Here is a 19,914-nt window from a genome sequence, read left to right as displayed (position 1 = left end):
TTTATGCAGCAACCCAGATAATCCTTTTAAAAAGGTAATCAAATCATGTCATTCCCCTTCTCTGTCTCCTCCAAAACCTTCCTTCCAGTTACACTTAAAATATAATCCAAAGTTCTGATGGCCTACAAGACCTAGTGTGCTATAGCCCTCATCTACCTTTCCAAACCTCAGTTTCCACCACTCTGCCCTTAGCTCTTGGTGTCCTGGCCACAAAAGTCTCTCTGTTATTGTCAGTCACACCAACATCTTTTTTGTACCTGATCTTCCTCCTGGAAGGCCTTCTTCCCCCAAATTTTTGTATGGCTAGAAACTATCACTTCATTTAAATCTCTGTTCAAATGCCAGCATATTTGAGAGAACTTCTCTACACTAGAGATCCTCTGTCACTTTCTATTCCTCTATTCCCTTACCCTGGTTTTTCTTCATGTTATTTATGACTATATTGCATTACATAATTAATATATTATTACATAATCTATTTATTTAGTAATTAAATCTCCCCACCAGAATCAAAGCTCCAGAAGAAAAGGACTGTTGTGTTAATGGCTGTATCTTCAGAGCCTCATGTGTATATGTGGGAGTGGGGGCGTTGGGGGCGTGGGAGAGACATACAAGCCAAGCTGTTTATTTTTCATCTTAAATTTACACCCATAATTAAAGTTGAAAATTCTGATCATCTATTTTGTCCATAGGAAAAAATCCTGGTTATACATTTGTTACTAACCACTTGAGTTTCATGCACCAGGGAATAAAATGCAGAAAAATAAAAGGTCTCACCTTCAAATAAAAATTGTCAGATAATTAACCGAAGATCAAATACACTAAAATAACTCTCCTTTTCTAAAATTCAAGTTTTTTTCCTGCCTATTAGAAAAATTATTTCATGAAATCGGTCTGATAATAGTTTGAAAATAACATTGCTACCTATAAGCAAAAGCTAAGCAATAATTTTGGTTGACTCACTGAGTTTTATAGTTATCCTTTCTTTTTTTTTCCCCACAAAGCAGGAAGTCTTTTCTGTGTTGTTAATACATTCCAAATATCAGAATTCAGAGGCTCAACTGCGTTTAAATTATTAATATAAGTATTACAAAGGAAGTAAATTGATATTAAGCTTTACTTATTCATAGTTAATATATGAACTAACACTGGTCCCTTACTAAAAACAGATGTTTGGAAAGATTTCCACTATTATGTAACTTGTTGTTGCTGCTGTTATCAAAACAATGTAAATGTGTCACTTATAAAAGCTGTATCTGTATAATTAAAACTTGGAAACAGAATTATCTAATCTGCTTTAAAATATTTTAAAGAGTTTCAGTCAGTTTTTTAATCCATTTATTTAAAAAAATATTAAAATGTAACTATAGTCCTCAGGGTGATGTAAGAGAGAATACTAAAAAGGGGGTGATGTTTAATAAAGAGACTGTTTACAAATGTACAGGCAGGGTTAAGGGAAACTATAAAAGGATGGTGAAGCACTCCTGTGCTAGCCAGGGAGCTATCATCACTCTATACCCAAAGGAAAGGAGAAGCAATAGTTACTGGAACTAAGAGAGCTGTCACTGTAGAAGAAGGCCACGCAATGATGGAGCAGTTACAACCTGCAGCCTAGCAAAGAGAAAACTGTTAGAATAAATATGTCTACCTCTCTGTCCTCCTGTCAGTGCCACCCCACTGACTGATTCCACTCAGAAGCCACAGGACAAGGCAAACCAGTTGACACAGTCCTTAGAAATCAGCCTGCTGGGGCAAAGAGCACAGTGCACAAAGGTGCAGAATGGATTTGAAAGGGCAAATGAAGACTATGCAGCACAGCAGAACCTTAGTATGAACTTCAAGAGCAACTAACAAAAAAGACAGAACTTTTACAGATAGATTTCAAAAAAAAAAAAAAAACTTTTGCATGTTTGATAAACAAGCATCATGATGTAGTCAGTCCAACCTGTGATACCTTTCTTCCATCTGGATTTATGTTTCTTTGAGTTATGAAATTTAAGTCATTAAAACCAAGTACCAAAATAAACCTAACTTAAAACAAGCCTTTCTAATAAGCTCTATGGCCAAGTATTAAAGATTTTCAAAACTAATGAAATATCACAACGCCCTCACCAAAAATATTAACATCTACAAATTAACTTAAAAAATATGCTTAATTTCGCATTTTTAAGTATATAGTTTAATGTTTTACAACATATAAAACATAATAATACAGAAGTATTTATATATGATTTATAAATATACATACATGGGGGGGGTACATATTAAAAGTTTTTCTGCTTGGAAGCCAGATCATAAAAGTTTGGAGAACACTGCTCTCATCTGCAGCTATGTATTGCATACCTAAAAAAGTTTTTTTGGGGAAAAAAAAAATCTTCATACCTACAAAAAAAAGAAAGCATTTATCAAAGACTATTAAACTTATTTTCTACTTGATCCTCTTTACTTGTTAGTCTCCCAGTGTTACTCTTATTCCTTTTGCATTTTTAACTCATCTTCATTCTACCTCCAGTTTCTTGTTTGATTCCCTCATTTGCCCTAACATAATTCAGCCTCTTTCAGCTATTCATATATATAACTAGCTGGGACTCATCATACATGACTAACTTCTTCTCTTACCTCGCTTAACCCATTATCTTTCCGGCTCAGGCACCCAACCTCTCTCTTGCACCTCAGCCAAAAAGCTCTTTCACTCCCATATCTCCACTACTAAGCACTGTAGGAAAAAGTCACCACCTTGTAGTCTGTTGTCTAACTGTGACTTATACTGGGCTCAACCCTCCCTAAGATGACTTCTTTGAAGAAAGTCAACTCTCTCATTGGTTCTCCATAACGGCAATTTCAAATGCCATTGTTATTTAAAAGCTTCACCACACTAATCATTGTCATTTAGCAGCTGACTTTGCCCACCACTTATTTCACAGAGAAAACGCAGTTTTTAAGTAAGCACTCCATTAACTTTCCGTTTCTCAAAAAACTAAATTATCTAAATCCAAACGAAATTATCTGAATGCAACTTTAAATTGCTGTGAAAAACGTGCTTCCCATCTTCTTATCAAAAACTAATCCCACTATTAGTTTTCAGAATTTGTATTTTATTAATTATCTTCTGCATTTTCAACCTGGACCTGGTAGTTGCCTTTAGCACATAAACATACTCAAGTTTATATTAACAATGAACCATTCCACTTGAAAAGAGTCACATCTAAATTGCTTGGTCCATTTTATCTTTCATTCACACCTCAATGTGGAATTTTGCATGCATCTCCTCTACTAAAATCAGTCTTTACAAATGATCTGGTTACAAAATTCAAATGTTATTTTTCAGTTCTTACTCAATCTCTCTATACTGATTACTCTTTTGTCAAGAATCTGAACTAGACTTTGCAGAAAGAAGTTTTGGATCAGTAGGAAAGAAAGGAAAAGAATTACTAATTAAGAAAAATATTTATATTATTCAAATTCATTCATTTATTTACTGAGAAACAGGGATTCAGCAGTAAATATGCTGACACTTTGTATATACTGAATAAAAAGTACAAAAATCAAAGATGACTTTGATACATTCAGGTTGAAACAATGGTGATACCACTGGGAAAAAAAAATGTGAAAGTCGAAAGAAAAACAGGAAAATCGAGAAAGAGATCTGGGTTAGAAATATGTAGTTTTTCACATTTAAAAATAACAGCTGCACAAAAACTGAAAAAACTCTATAGACTGAAATATGAAACTAAAACAAAAGAGAAGGCTCAAGATATTGATTTGAGAGTTTCAGTGAAAAAGTCTTAATAAATGATCTCTCCACGGAGAAATAAATATAGAGAGATAAGATATAAAGGTTTATGTTAGGGATTATCCACAGTTATAAGGGAAAACTCAGCCAAAGAAAAGGAGGAGTCAAAAGATAAGGAATAGTTTTAAGAAACAGCACAACATAGGCCAAAGGAGCAAAGTTTTAAGTACTAAGTGATCTAAACAATTTAGTTCTCCAGATAGATGGGGAAAGGACTAAGTAAAAGCCAAACAAGACATTAATTAGTAAAATTCAAGAGGGCAATTCCAAAAAGGAATTAATTGCAAAGATCCTTATAAGTTAAAAAACTTTCAAGGCCTGAAAGTGGCACCAAATAAATGACTTAATTCCCAAAAGAACTGAAGAACATCATAATTAATTTTTGAAAAACCAAACATTTTGCTTAGAGTAAATTCCCATTTCTTGATTTTGTCTTTCTAATTTAAGAAAGGCACAAAGGTCAATGTAAAGTTTAGTTACATAGAAGTGATATTTCAAAGTGCCTTAACAACTTTAAGAACTTTGATAAGCATTTTTAATAAGTTAAGACTGCTCTGCTGAACATCTTACTACCACAACAGCCATTCATCACTATACAGAATCAGGAGTTCTCAGTACAAGTAGAACAGAAGAGTTCTTAGGTCATTAACTCTCATTCAGTCCAGTTATGTTCACATTCCATAGAAGATGCTAAAGTTGTGACAAGTCTGCAAAGCGGGCAGGTAGATACCGTGGCTTCCTGTTCTTGACCAACTCTTCTAAATATCTGTCAAGTATTGATGAGGATTTAAAGTAGAAGACTGTAAATTCAGGACACTTTCAGATGCAGATAATGGCACAAAGAAGAAAGATAGGAAAGCTAGCGTGAGTCTTTCCTCAACCTACCTAAAATAACAGGTCATAACAAAGAAATGTAGGGACTCAGCAAGAACTGAAGAAATAATTGAACTTAGGAGGATGTGGCAAGTGGCTATAATGATGTCCATGGAATGAGAAGAATATCATTTTTATTCCTCACAGACCAGTAATTTCTATTGTTCTCTCACATATTTCTTATGCCAAGTGACCAAAACTTGGGTGATGCAAATGTTGACTCCACTGTACTATCTAAAAGTATAATATTACAATGTATAATACTATCAAAGAATTATGGAAAAATACATACATAAAAATTTCATTTCTGAAATATTCAGAAAAAGAAAAATCATTTGACCGAGGAGACATCCTACTAAGTATTAAAATGAATTTTAAAGTTACAGTAATAAAGAATTTTAATACCAGAAGATGAATAATTAGACGTATCAACAGCATAGTGGAGAGAATTCAAAAACAGATCCAAATACACCAGGAATTTAATATAATATAAAAATGGTAAATGCATGTAATAAAGAAAAGTGATGCTGTGACAAATGGCTGGAAATGAGAAAAAAAAAATAAAGCTGGACCTCAACCCCTCTTGACCAAATTCCAGACATTTCCATTCATTTGTTCATTCATTCATTTATTCCTTCATTCAATATTAAGTATTTATAGGTAGTAGGCTAGGTGTTGGCATCAACACTTATAGGCAAGATTCCTGTCCTCACTAAGCTTACCTGTTAGTAAGAAAATATACAAAAAGCAAACACACACATACATACGTACATGCATGCATACATAAGTCTTAACTATGTTAGATATTATAAGTTCTGTGAAAGATAGTCAAGAAAAATTTATTTGAAAAAAGTGACAGGAGAAGGAGCCAGCCATGTCAAAAACATAAAAAAAAAACTTTGGAGATAGAATGTTCTAAATAAAAGAAAGAATAAGAATAAAGGTCCTCAAGTGAGAAATGGCTTGGCAGGTAGGTAAAGAACAGTAGGTCAAACTCCTTACTATAGCTGAAGTGCTTTAAGCAGGGTACTGACTTCTCTTAATGTACATTTTTTAAAGTTCACTAAAAATGAACTGGCTGCTGGTTAGAAAATGGACTTTCTAGGAGGAAAAAGCAGAAGCAGGAAAAAACATCAGGAAACCACACCAGTATTCCAGGAAAGAGATGATAATGATTTTGTACTTAAGTGGTGACAAAGGAAAGAAAGGGACAAGATTTAAAATACAATTCAGAGGAAGAAAGCTCAGAACTGGTTCATATGCTTAATATGGGAAATAAGTGAAAAGGGAGAATCAATGAAAAAAGCTAGTGTTTTGTCCAGAGCAACTTGGTAGAGTATGTAGTCATTTATTCAGATGCTAAGAATAGGCTTAGAAAAGTAAAACAAAAAAACAAACCAGAAGTTCAGTTTTGAACATGTTAAAATTTGAGATGGCTTTAGATATCCAATCGAATACAAGAAATTAATACAGAGGTAGCCTGTTAACAGTAGAGGATCCAAGGGACCGGTGAGAGGAGATTTTTTTTACTGTATTACCTTTTGTACTGTTTAATTTTTGCCACCAGATATATACATTTTTTAAATTAATAAAACAAACACTAATCACTAGATTGCTAAACAGTCCGTGTACAGTAATTACACTTCAACTATTTCCTTTAGATTTTCATAGCAGTTATATTTTATGTGTATAATGATTTTTTTTTTAAAGTTGTTTACTGATTTTTTTTTTATTGCCTATAGTACCTGGTATTCCTCTAGGTGGTCTCTCATCCAAGTACTAACCAGGCGCGACCTTGCTTAGCTTCTGAGATCAGATGAGACTGGGCACGTTCAGGGTGGCATGGCCATACACTTGTATAATAATTTTAATAATTTATATTGCAAATACTGTCAATCTTACCATACCACAGATATCTAAAAGGTCATTTAAATCTTTTATAATCCTCTTCTACCCAGTCTGAGGTAGAAAAGCGCCTCTCTCTCAATCCCTATAGCTCTTGTTCATAAACAGCACAGCACATACAAGAGAAGCCCCAGAATGACACAGAATGACACTTAAATGTTAACTACTACTAAAATTATGATACTTAAAATTTAATTTCAAACTTACTGCTGGGCTTTTGCATATTAAAGGCAGCCAAGAGAGACTGTTTCTACTCCTTGCTCTACACTGGCAAATTAATCTTGAGTTCTGTTGAAAAAGATAGTTATAAAACATAGTAATGAAATATTGGAAAGCTAGTTAACCTGTATAATTAGAAACATTAAAATATATTTTAAGGTATACTCTTACTATAAATTTTACAAACTCGTCTACGGCCATGCTACCCTGAACAAGCCCGATCCCATCTGATCTCGGAAGCTAAGCAGGGTTGGGCCTGGTTAGTACTTGGATGGGAGACCACCTAGGAAGACCAAGTGCTATGGACATAAAAAATAAAATAAAAAAATAAGAGATTGTAAGCTGACAAGGTCCTTGCAATCTGTGAGGTCAACCAAGGGTTACCTTGCTTTAAAATTAATTAATTAATTAATTAATTTATTTATTTTACAAACTCATCATAGCATGACTGATGGCTTTAATCTACTTCTCAATGACTTAGGCTATTTTCAGTGGAAGTAGTCTGTCATTTTTTTGTTGTTGTTGGGAGTCAAACAAAGCAAAAGATAGCTAATCTACATGGTGAAAAATAACTATTTTTAGAAGAAAAACTACAGGATCAAAAAACAAAACAAAAAGCACACTACAGGCTCCTACTGTACAGGTGTCACATGTAACAACAAATAACATTTGATTAAAAGTAAAATAAAATCTAACAGGTGATAAGCAGGATATAAAAGCTGCATATATGGCAAATACGAATTTGGCATTGAATTTTTTGTGTGAGTAAATAATACGTATGTATATAGATAAGATCAAGAAGCTAACAAGTGATTACCTCAGACTGAACGATTATTTTAATTTTTTGACAATTTTCTATTTTCTAAATCTTCTTCAAGGAGCATGTAGGATGCTCAGCAGAGTCCTAAGCATATGGAAAAAATGAATAAATGTTAACTATTGATAGAAAAGGATTTAAACTGCTAATAAAAATTAAAATAGATCTCAATTATCCTATAATTTATGTAGTCTTGCCATGAAACTTTTCAAAAATAAGACCTGAATATAACCAATAACTTTGACTTAAATTTCACTACCAACCAAATTCCCTACAGTGCAATTAGTAAGTAGAAAAAATTACTAATGTACTGGCAGTTGCATCATAATCAGGGATTTAAAAAACTAGAGTATATGTAGTGCTCATTCTGTGGATCACCATGAACTACTGTCATATTTGTTTCTAAAAACCTTTTACTTAGGATGTTATTAATTTTAAGATTATTATAAGTAACTGTTTTTGTTATAAATACAGATTTGGGTCTATAAAAACCAAGCTGTCAACTTAAGCATAACCAACTGATATTATCGACATGTGTTTGCAATTTCCTAATTATATCTGTCATTCATTTTTTTGATTACTGGCAAACAGAGTTGTTGAAAATAACTGGTAGAGAATTTAAATTGAGAAAATTCTATATTTAACAAAATTTTTTCCCCTGAGAACTGGGAGAAGACTGGAAGTAGTCAATTAGAGAAACAAAACAACTAAGTCCAACCTAAATTATTTAGATATTTAAATCTAGCATATTATCTAAATCTGGCAAAAGAAAGTACTGTCTTTCTCTTCTTTCCAGCATTACTTTAGATTTCTGCTTAATATAAATTTTTCCAGGTATATTTCTATATAACCTGGCACCAAATCTGCTACAAAGTCAAATGCAAAATTTAAATTAAGAGAAGCTGAAAATTAAGGGTTAGAAAAAGATCAAATATTAATTTTCTCCTCTAATTCATCTGTATCCCTTGTAATTCTCTAGTTTAAAGGCTTTTAATATAGTAGCTCACTAAAGTGAAATATCAAACTCTTTATCAGCATAATATATTCGGCCATTTATGATCTGGCTCTATAATCTGGCCCTCCCAGTCACACCTGTCACTACTATTCTATATATAAATACACTCTAGCCAAATTAAACTACTTGCCATTCCTTAGCTGTATACAGTGGCTTTTGTGCCTTTGAATCTTTGAATATGCTGTTCTTGTAGCCTGGAATGACCTCTACATCAACTTAGTTTATCAACTCCTATCTTTCCATATTTATGCTTGAACCCCTCTACAGTGCCTATCAAATAATAAGCAATGTAAATATATGCTGAATAAATAAACTATACCAGTCTTACTATATTAACCATACATGATCTTCTGCTATGCTTTTAAATACTGTATCCACCCCTTAAGGGAGGATATAGTATCTGCATTCAACTCAACAAATATCACTGAGCTTCTCTGCACTTCTGAAGAGATACAAAAATGCATATGACAATCTTAAACTTTAGTGAGGCAAACAGACATGGAAACAGATAACTTTAACATCACAGTTTTCAAAAACTTCAGTACAAATCATGACTCCGAAAGGTGGATTCTATAAGAACAGAAGAATATACCTACCTCATGCTGAATAGAAGAGGTAGGAAGAGATGTGCAAAGAAATTTTCCTAAGGCAATGACAACTCTGATTTTTATTAAAAAAGTGGAATTTTGACTTGATATACCTGAATATTTCATTTGATCTTTTCATATGTTCACTTATTTCATTCATTCAAGAATTACCAAATAATTATTATGTATGCCCAAGACCCTGGGGATACAATGGTGGATAAGACATATCATCTGTCCTCACAGATCGCTTCTCAGCCTTTTGGCTATGATCAAGTGTCATTATCTGTCCTCATAGAGATCACAATACAGATAGGGAGACAGATACACCCCTAACATAATTTTTTCTTTTTAAGTGCTATACCCAGATGCAAAACAACCATGGACTACAGAGGAAAAAGCAATTAATTCTGTATCAGGCCTCACAGAAGAGATGTCACCTGAGCTGAGCTTTAAATAATAATTGGAATTTCACTAGATATAGAAAAGAGACTTCTAGATAGAGAAGGCACTCCACATGTTTTGAAATTGTTCTGAATTTGATGAAGTTAATGACCAATGACTGTAAATGGAATTCTAGAGAAAGCCAATATCTAATTCAATACAAGAGCCACTGGTAAAACCAGAATTAAACTCATTGTACTCACAAAGGTAGGACATCTGCACTATAGTAAGTCATATGTTAAGTCTTTCAGAGTTCTAAAATACCAAGAGACCTATTTCCAAGACATTTTTCCTCTAACTTAATGCAGAGCAAAACCATTAAAGATAGGAGTTAAACAAGTCTCATTAAATACCTAACAACGTAAACGTGGGCATAATATAATAGTCATCTTCAAGTACTCAGATTCTCTATTGTTTTTTGTCAGAGGCCTAATTTTTTCCTTTAGTTAATAGGAATTTTCTCCACTTTAACCAAATATTATCATAACTTATTGGATACTTGTTAATTCTGTGGTTTAAACCTGATTCTTAACCTTTTTTGGGTCTGTGCCACTCTGCTGACCTAATAAAGTTTTGCACCCTCTCTCTAGAAAAACTAAATGTGCACATGTGTGGGCACACACACACAAACACTTTTGCATGCTGTATTGAACAGCAGGGGGAGGGGGAGTTGGAACTCTGGTTAAAAACTTTATAAAGGCTTGGAATTCATACTGAACTATAAGAGAGAAACACAAAACTGAAAAATCAATCAAAAAGCTATGATGGCAATTAATATTTTACCTGATATAGTGTGGAATAATGCTATGAGAGCTAACCTTGAATCTCTTTCCATTGATTCCTAAAATCAAACTAGAAACACAAGAAATAGTACTGTCCACAGCTGATATACAATGTAAGCTCATAAAAACAGATTTAAATAGATACAAGTGGATGGGAATAAGACTCAGGGTCTTTAACTTCAGGCTTTTAAAAAATATTGATGCTATTTAACATATTAGCTCTACGTACTCGAGATTACTCATAGAAATAATGCTTTAAAATGATTCTAAATTAAAATCAATTTTCTCAGATTATAAATAAAGTAGTTTGCTCTGGAAATTAATTTTACGTTCTAAACACAACTAGAGGAAGAAACTGAGAATACATGTCATATAAAGTACAGTAGATGAGTTTTACATGTAAAGAAAATAAAAACCTTATAAAAAATCACCACTCATTAACTTTCACTTTAACAAATTCAGCAAAATTACATTGTGCCAATGTGCTAAAACTAATAATTTATAATTGATTTAAAACAAACCTAGACAGATGAACACAATATTATCTAAAGAGGTAGTCTTGCCCCCTGCCTCCAAAAAAGGTGATCTTGAATTTGATAGAGCTTCTAGAACCAACTACCAATTTATAGGAAATACAGAGGACAAAAAATGGGATGTTATCAGCAAAATCAAGACTATAGGAGACTCTAGACAAATCAACAAAATCATTCCAAGAAAGGAAGCGGGGGAGGGTAGGCGCTGAAGGAGAGGGAAAAGGGAAATTTATAAATTAAGACATATGAACCAACATGTGAATGTATCTGGATGATTCAAACAATATAAAACTTCTTTAATTATAATTTTTTAAACAATAAGAAATACAAACACTGACTTGAGTTTTGCTATTAACAAATTTGGAGGGGTGATATGGTATTGTAGTTACATTTTAAACAAGAGCATCCTTATCTATGAGAGTTACAAACTGAGGCATTTATAAAATAAGCTGTCGTCAATAATTTAAAATAATACAGCAGAGAGGTATATAAGAGGAATAGATGGGGCAGAACCAGGCACAAATAAATATTGTTGGGGACTAGGTAATGGGCACGTAAGGGTTCAAATATTGTTTTGTGTTTTTATGTTAGAAATTCTCTGATAAAAAGTTTTAAAACAATGTAAACACCAATCTAAAAATAGATTGCTTTGTGTAACATTCTATGACAAACTCATGACTTTCAATGTCTCTGCATTCTTTTTTGGAGGAATAATTCGAACACCTACTTCATATGTCTCCTGACCTACCCCACTTTCTGACTCTCTCACTCTTTACCAGTTACGTCTTCAAGTTGTAGTCCACAGAAAGACAGAAGTATGAGTCTGTTTCTCACTTCTCTCCTGCCTTCCATTCCTTCCAACCCAATATATAATCCTGATAAGGGTTTACAAATGTAAAAGCAGTGCTAAAAATACCTCGATGAAAGGAAAACTCTAAACTGCAAGGTGAAATCAAACATGAAACAATGTTACTATATGCTGAAGCATTGGTCCTCAAACTTTATTGTGCATAAAAATTAGGGAATTTATTAGCAATGTAGATTCCGAACCCCGACTCTGAGATTCTGAGTTAACAGATTTAAACATGATATTCTAGGGCCAAGGGATATGCTTCTAAACACGATTCCAACGCTGGCCACCTGGGAAACACCCATGCTCCCCAAAACCTTTGAAAATGGCTTTCAGAACTTATAATCACTTACTGCTTAATTTCAAGTGAACATTTATAGAAGTTGAACCACAACGAACCAAGCAGAAAAAAATCCCTGCCCTCACAGATTTTATATTTTACTGAGGAGAAAAAGGCGTATGTAATTAAATCCTATTATATGTTAGGTTGCAATCACTGCTATGAAGGAAAACAAGGAACTTAAGAGGAATAGATAACGACCCGTGAAAGGGATATTAGGCTAGCAAATAAGGTAGCATCAGATGAGAAAGTGAGAGAGCTAGGAAATGAGTCTACCTGTAGGAAGGGAGTCAAATTTAAACCTGCTTTTCCACCAGCACGAGTACTCAAGAAAAATATAAAATAGGTCTTCAATTTTATTTACTGTTTACATCCTAATATATTTATCTTCCAACTTTAGTATTTCAGATGTTAAAAACTGTTAAAAACTGGGCTTATGGATCAACATGGAAACAATCGATATTTATTATTATTTCTATGGGAAAACATTTCTATATAAGTTGTTTTACAGATAGTCTGTTTCTCTTCTTCAGTGCAAATGAAGTAGACTTCGTTCTTATTTCTTCAAATATGAGAAAAGCTCCTAAATTTACCAGGAAGTGTGTATTTAGCAGAATTGTGGTGTCTCTTACACTATTTGTTAGGCAATCTACTACTGAAACTGAAAAGCAGTTTAAAAACATAAAACGAGAGATGCCATAGGGAGAATAATTCTAATATTCTACAGGCATGCATATTTTATGGGATTTTCTTTCTGATATCAACCTCAAAAAACTGAGAAAGTACACCATTGCCATAAAGTCAATGTACTAGGGTAGGACACATTGTAAAATTTAAATAAAACTTCACCTTTATTTATTCACCTTTAAAGCTATTGCAAACCCAACATAGTTATTAGAAATTGAGATGTTACCATCTGAAAGAAAGCTTATGTCTAGTAAATGAGATGAATCTGAGAGAGTGGGGGCTATCCCTTGGAAAGAGATCCCCAAAACACTCCTACTGCTAAATAACAATTCAAACACTTTCTGCATTACAATCTGGCAGTAATTTTTCACTAATCCTAATTTAGAAGACTTAAACTCTCATAGAAGAGCAATATTAGTAAAGTACTTAAAAATATAGCAAGTGATTTATTTATAGATAAGCAGTTTTACCCTAAACTGGTTTATCTGGATCTGTTTTCTCATCTTTTTTTATCTTGAAGTTGGATATCTACACAGAAATGAACAAGCAAAGTTCCTAGACATACATTTTAAGAGATATAAAAGCTATTGGAAGAGGTTTTTTTTGGATAGCTGTACTCAAATGCTTTAAATATGAAAGTTTGGTGTGAGTTCTTAGCACTAGCTATTTCAAGTCCTTAAAACTGTACCTACAAAACTTGTAATTTTATATTTTGAACAGTATTAAAATAACAACAGTAACACATGGTCATTGTAGAAAAAAATAAGAATGAAAGGGAAAACTAAAATTACCCAGTTTCACCACCCAGTTACAACATTAATGAGTGTACTATCTTACAACTTCAGTGATGCATATTTTTAACTCAAAATTTTACCTATAGTTTATTCAAAGTTGTAAATACTAATTTCCTTTAAATAAAATCTTTTTTTAACCATAAAAGTAACATGCTTATTGTAGAAAATCTAACACATAAAGTTAAAGAAAATGAACTTAGTAACAAACACTATTAACATTTAGTTAGTTTTCCTAAGTCTTTTTTCAAAAATGTATATACTTAATAACCTTCTAAGCATGATCGATTCTGGAACATTCACAGGTCCCAGGTGGAAGATGATATACAAAGGGCCAGGTGATAGATAATACCACCACTGGGGTTTATTAGTCTTTCCAATTAAAAACCAAAAACGAAAAATCCTCAAGTAACTTAATATGTATTTTAAAGATTCATATCACATGCAAGTGCCTCAGAAATTAAAATGGCTATTATTTTGTTCTGGGCACCTCTTACTTTATGGAGATAGCCTATAGAAGATCTGAAAGCTAAAACTAAAAAAGGGATCCAATTTTCTCTCCAAAACATGATTTCCGCCCCCCGCTTTATTTATTTATTTTTTTAGAAATAAAAATAGAGCAATTGAGATCTTGCTTCTCAACATATGTCTGTTTGGTTCAAATAAACTCTTATAAAAACTCTCTTAAAAAAAAAAAAGTATTTGAGATCTTGCTCCCCAGCATATGTTGTCAGTTTGGCTCAAATAAACTCTTATAAATATTCAAAAGAAAAAAAAAAAAGGAAAGAAAGAAAGAAAAATACAATGAGAAACAGACAAAAAGTAAAACACATTAGAATTTATTAGGTTATTTTTACTGTATTAAATCTAAATCATTCTCAAATTAATATTCTCAATAGGAACAAAACCTAATATGATGAAGTCTATAACTTTATTATATTCCAAATAATATCTTTTATATATACCAGAATAAATTATTTTCAGCTTCATTAAATGCTTCTCAATTAAGAATTTCAGCTTTTAATATACATTATACACATTTTAATCATATTCTAAACTTTTGTCTCTCCAGTTTGAAGACACTTAATCCTTACACAAGGTTCTGCCTTTCATCCCCTTGTATTTTACTACACTCTTGTCCTGGACAACCTCATTTATGCCACTTCTTTAACCACCATCCTTCTGCAGGTTAATTCCTAATTAAACATCTCTAATCTAGCCCTAAGCACTCTGCTAAGCTCCATACACAGACTTTCAATAATTCTCAGCTGCCTATCTTCAAATGAATGCCTTCTCTCCATGTTCCCTCAACATCACCATCACCTAAGCCCAAATTCATTTTGGACATCTTCTTCTTCATACCCCAACCAACAGCTTGCCATTTTACTTACCTGCTGAATATACCTTTTTTGTATCTTTATCTACTCTTTTATTCCTACTGTTCATTAACTTTTGATAGAATTAACTCAGTAGCCTTCTGATTTCTTTTCTTCATTCTCTCCTTCCATTTCAGCTTTCAAACCTCAAAATACTAGTAAAATCAAGTCACTTGTCAAAATTCCCAATTAATAATCTCTAGAATAAAATCAAATAAAGTGTTTTGCAATCCCAGATCCCTCTTCCCCTCCAAGTCGTTATAACTCCTCTGCACTCCCCTAAAAGTTCTATAATAAAGCTCACCACAGCAGTCCTCAAAGTATGTGCCCTTGGAACACAGTTATTTCATGAGCTGAACCAAGACGTACCATTGAAAAATGATTATGTTCTCTCAATTTGTAGGATAAAAAAACTAAGGTACAAAATAGAATCTCTCCAATTAAGCGTTTCCTTCCATAATTTTACAAAGCCTTTTGGACCCCCTAAGAAAAATCATGTGATACAACTAAATATGTCAATATTTCAGGGTGTTCTACAAATAGTAGTATGAGTTTCCGGGTGTTCTGACAATGGAACAAGTTTGAGAATGAATCACATCCTTCATCCTTTCATCACTGCACTTAAACATTTTAAACATTTTCTGAACCTTCCCTAAAAAATACGACTATTTTTTTTAAGAACAGCAACTATAATAAATAGAACTACGTGGGGTATCAAGCTCTAACATTCTATAGTTCTAAACAAGAGGCAAATCTAGATTCTACTACCAACTACTACCAAAGGTCATCAATTTTAAAAGATTTACATAAATAAGATAGAATTACAGAAGCCAGTGGGGATGAGGGGAGTTAGACTACTAGGTAGAGAGAAGCATCTTGTTAAAATTCCCAATTAATTTCTGGATTTTGATATTGAGAATAAACAAATCGACAAAATTAAAATCAAACTCAGGAGGGGATTAAAATTAAAACCAGGAAAAGCCATCTTCCGACTATAAAGCAATATTCTTAAAGCTTTCAAAAATATTTTAAAATTTAAAACCTTTCAAATAATCATTTAAAATTTACAAGTTAAAAATTTGACAGTTTCTACAGCTCTGTGCATAACTACCTATTATTTTCTATTCCTTTCCATTTAGATTTTTCTCCATATGTTAACTGGTATTTCTCTCAGTTGCCAAAAATAAATGAATGAGATCCCTTCTGAAATAGAACTTAAGAACAAATATATTATCTAAGTCTTAGTCCTGGTTCTATTATAGTATATATAAAACATATGTTACTAATATATATTTATTTACATAATAAAGTATACACATAAACTATGGATTATGTAAATGTAGTGCTATTAACACCACAGAAAACCAAAAATAGGAATTTAAAAAGGATAAAATAAAGATAGGACATATTTAATTTGTAATATTTTCTTTCCTCACCCCAATCGACCATCCTGCATACCACCTGGGGTACAGATACTACTCTGGAGACCATACTATAGCCATACAGAAGTACCTGTAGTTCCCAGAAACGCTATGCTGCTTCATGCCCTGCATTCACTGCAGTTCAGCATTCTGGCATGCCCATTTTGAATCCTCCAAAAAAACCCAGTAGCAATATTCAACTCCTTGAAGAATCAGTTCTTGTGTAAACTTCTCTATGATACCTTTTGACTACTGTAGTCTCTTTCCCTCTCTCCCTCCTCCTCTCTCAATTGCCATCCCTTTCCCTTCAGTTTTAGGTAAATTCCCCTTGTACCTTGTTTACATGTCATTATAGAATCAGTATCTCTTTTAAGTATCAGTTTCCCTACTCAACTATAAACCACTTAAGGGCAGAAAACTTATTTTTTTAATTTCATGGACTTGAATGTCTAGCACTGGCAGATACTCACATATTTGTACAATCGACAAATTAATCTAGCCTAACACTCTCATAATACAGATGACGAAACCGAGATTCAAGTTATACAATGAGTCCAAAATACTAATGACATGGGGCTGCTCTATACTGATAATGTGGCATCCTCTTTATCAAATGTATTGTTTCTTGCCCACTAAAAGGCTCACTAGTATATGTAGCTATAAAATTCTCCTTACAGTAAACTTGAAAGTAAGAGTTAATGCAGTATCTTACAAATATATACTAGAAGACAAAAGAAAACTTTAATGATAATTTCTCAGTGGTTGTTTTTTATTACTAAAATACCACCTACCACTTTTACAAATAAGGTATCTGAGTCATCTATTTGCTCAAAATCATATTCATGTGGACAGTCTAATAGAATATTGTTTTGGAAAACATATATATCCTAACTGCATACCAAACAGTTGTAATCTATGTTTTTTCTCAAAGTTTTGCCCACTCAAAATATTTACTTAGTAATGACTCAGACTTTAGGCTAGTACATCAAATGAGTTCCTACTATAAACAAGTGTGGTCTGGCAAACCTATTATTTACAAAATGTTTACATACATCAAATACAAAAAAGTGAGGGATTCAAAACTTTATATGTTTGATACCATCATATTACTTTTTGCTACTAAAAACGCAAGAATTTTATCCCTCTTGTACTAAGAACGTAAGAAATACATTATGTTTATAAACGGCAGCATGTTATGTTTAATTTCTAAGTACAGATGCTATTAAATCACATGGAAATATGGTATTCTGACCATTAGCCACTGGGAATGATTCTAAGCATTTAGAAATTCACCATTATGTAAAAGAGAAATGGTCTCCTTGCTCTTTTGTAGGACTCAAGAAATTATTTATTATACACACAATGCTTTTGAAAATACCTATAATTTATTCAAACCTATATGCTACATCTCAGCACTTGCATATAGTCATTCTCTTGCCTCATTCCAAATCCCTGTTTCCACATCTGTAAAACTGGTGAGTGAACCAGATGAACTCTGTGGTTCCTTCCAGGTCTAAAATCTTGTGAGGTCAATTGTGAGTATACTCTACTACTTAAAAATAATGATGTGTATGGATTTTTATGTCAGTCAGAACTACAAAGCACTGTAGAAACAAGGGTAACATATACACTACACAAGTATGTCACTAAATAAAGTATTAAAAGTAATTTTCAAAGCAAATTTATGAATATTCTATTACCAAATAATTCTACTTTATGAAAGGATTCAAAAAGTTCCTTAAAGTTTCCCTAATGAGTCAAGCAATATGTTAACTCCTTTTCAGTTAAAGAAGTCACTGATTATCTTAAAAACAGCATATAGAAGCCGGTGACAAATTAGATTTTAAAACTACAATCAAGGACCAAAAAATTAACACAACTTCTCAGGAGATATTCTGTAAAAACACTAGTACAATGCCCAGTTTCAAATATGAGGAACATATTCATTTATTCAACTACTACAATAATATAATGGTTAACACTTATATTGGGCTTTGCAACCAGCACTGGTGACTTTACATTTTACTCTTCTAAACTTACAGCAACCTCATGAGGTAGGTACTATTATTATCCCCATTTTATAGATGAGGAACCTGAAGCCAAAAAGGTAAAATGACCTGTTCAAGTTCACTTCAGCTAGTAAAGCATCAAACTACTATTCAACTACCATTTCCAACAACAGTCAATTATCTTTGTTTCTAAAAAAGTGCCATTTGAGAAATTAATTTGATTTGTATCAATTATGTAATTATAAATTAATGTTTATTTTAGCAGCTTCCATTTACTCTTGCTAAAGAAAAATAATTGACTAGATATATGGATGGGGTACACCAAGAGCATAGAGCCACCTGAATTGCTTATGATTTCTGGTAGAATAAACAAAACAAATATTTTATATATATATAAACATATGAACAAAAATGTATAAATATTTTAGAATATCTAAATGTATTACCAATTTTGCGAAAATTCAGTCTCCTCAGATGAAGCTGAGAGAAAAGATCAGAAGTACACCATAGTAATCATTAACTACTTAATAACACTCCATCAATCTCCGATGGTCGACATGGGTAGTAATAATGACACGATTATTTTTAATGGTTTGAAATAAAACCATGGGCTCTTTCATACTAAAACTGTCTAAAAGTTGCGGGTCCAACTTCCATCTCACTAAAACTTTTCCTCTGCCTACTACTGTAATTCTTCCTACGGGCACCATTTCACTTTACATCTACAAACTTTACCTGCTTGCTCCTCGGCGCTCGGGCCTCGGCTTCCTTCTCAGCTTTTCATCAGGGTGCTGGGTTCTTTCGCTCACACCCACCACACCCCTGCAGGCCCCCGCCCAGCGCTGCTCCTCCTCCCCGGGTTCCCCCGCACCGACTCAGCACCTATCAGCGAGGCCCCTAGGCCCCTGGCCCAACCCATCTTCGGACACGTGTGAGGGTGTGTTTGTGTCAGTCCGTCAGTTCCACCTGGGACGGGGCTCACTTACCGAGAGAGAAGGGCCAACTTTTGCTCCAGCATCATCTCCAGCTTCTGGCCTTGTCTGGAGATCCAATGGTCCACTCCATGCAGACGGTAGCACGTCTCCAGCATCGACCTGAAGTCCGCCACGAACTCGGTGATGCCCCCGTACTGACCGCTAGTGAACTTCTCCTCCATCTTCAGCAGACACATGCCCTGCCCAGGCTGCTGCGGGAGGGAGCGACTCCCCCGTCCCCCACTGCGCGGCCCCTCGGCCGCCTCCTCCTCCCAGGTGGCAACGCCCCCCAAGGGCTGCAGGAAGGGGGCGGTGAGGCCCCGGTGCTTCTCCTGCAGGAACTCGCCCAGGATGCGGTAGCCCTGTTGCAGTTCGTAGGTCAGCTCCTGCTCCTTGCAGCCACCGCCCCCGACCACCATCGCCTCCTCTGCCTCCTCCTCTTGGTCTTCCGCATACTCCCGCGAGGAGGCACTCCTCCCTCGGGCCGGCCCAGGCCCGGGC

At 33.9% G+C, this 19,914-nt stretch overlaps 1 protein-coding gene and 1 non-coding gene across 2 annotated transcripts in view; one reads left to right on the top strand and one right to left on the bottom strand.

Moving 5' to 3' along the window:
• KIAA2026 (KIAA2026 ortholog) overlaps positions 1–19,914 on the bottom strand; it is a 90,379-nt gene that overhangs the window by 70,212 nt on the left and 253 nt on the right. Inside the window, 2 exon segments of the mRNA XM_025051405.1 lie at positions 19,426–19,906; positions 19,909–19,914. The exon segment at positions 19,909–19,914 is cut by the window's right edge and continues 253 nt beyond it. Of these exon segments, the coding sequence (XP_024907173.1) occupies positions 19,426–19,906; positions 19,909–19,914 (487 nt within the window).
• LOC112485053 lies at positions 6,980–7,098 on the top strand. Its single transcript, XR_003048352.1, has one exon. It is a non-coding gene; the product is annotated as a 5S ribosomal RNA (ribosomal RNA).

Source organism: Pteropus alecto, unplaced genomic scaffold, assembly GCF_000325575.1.
Source record: "Pteropus alecto unplaced genomic scaffold, ASM32557v1 scaffold95, whole genome shotgun sequence".
Taxonomy (NCBI): Eukaryota; Metazoa; Chordata; class Mammalia; order Chiroptera; family Pteropodidae; genus Pteropus; species Pteropus alecto.
Note: the sequence above shows the minus strand (reverse complement) of the source record. Positions and strands in the feature narration are given on the sequence as shown.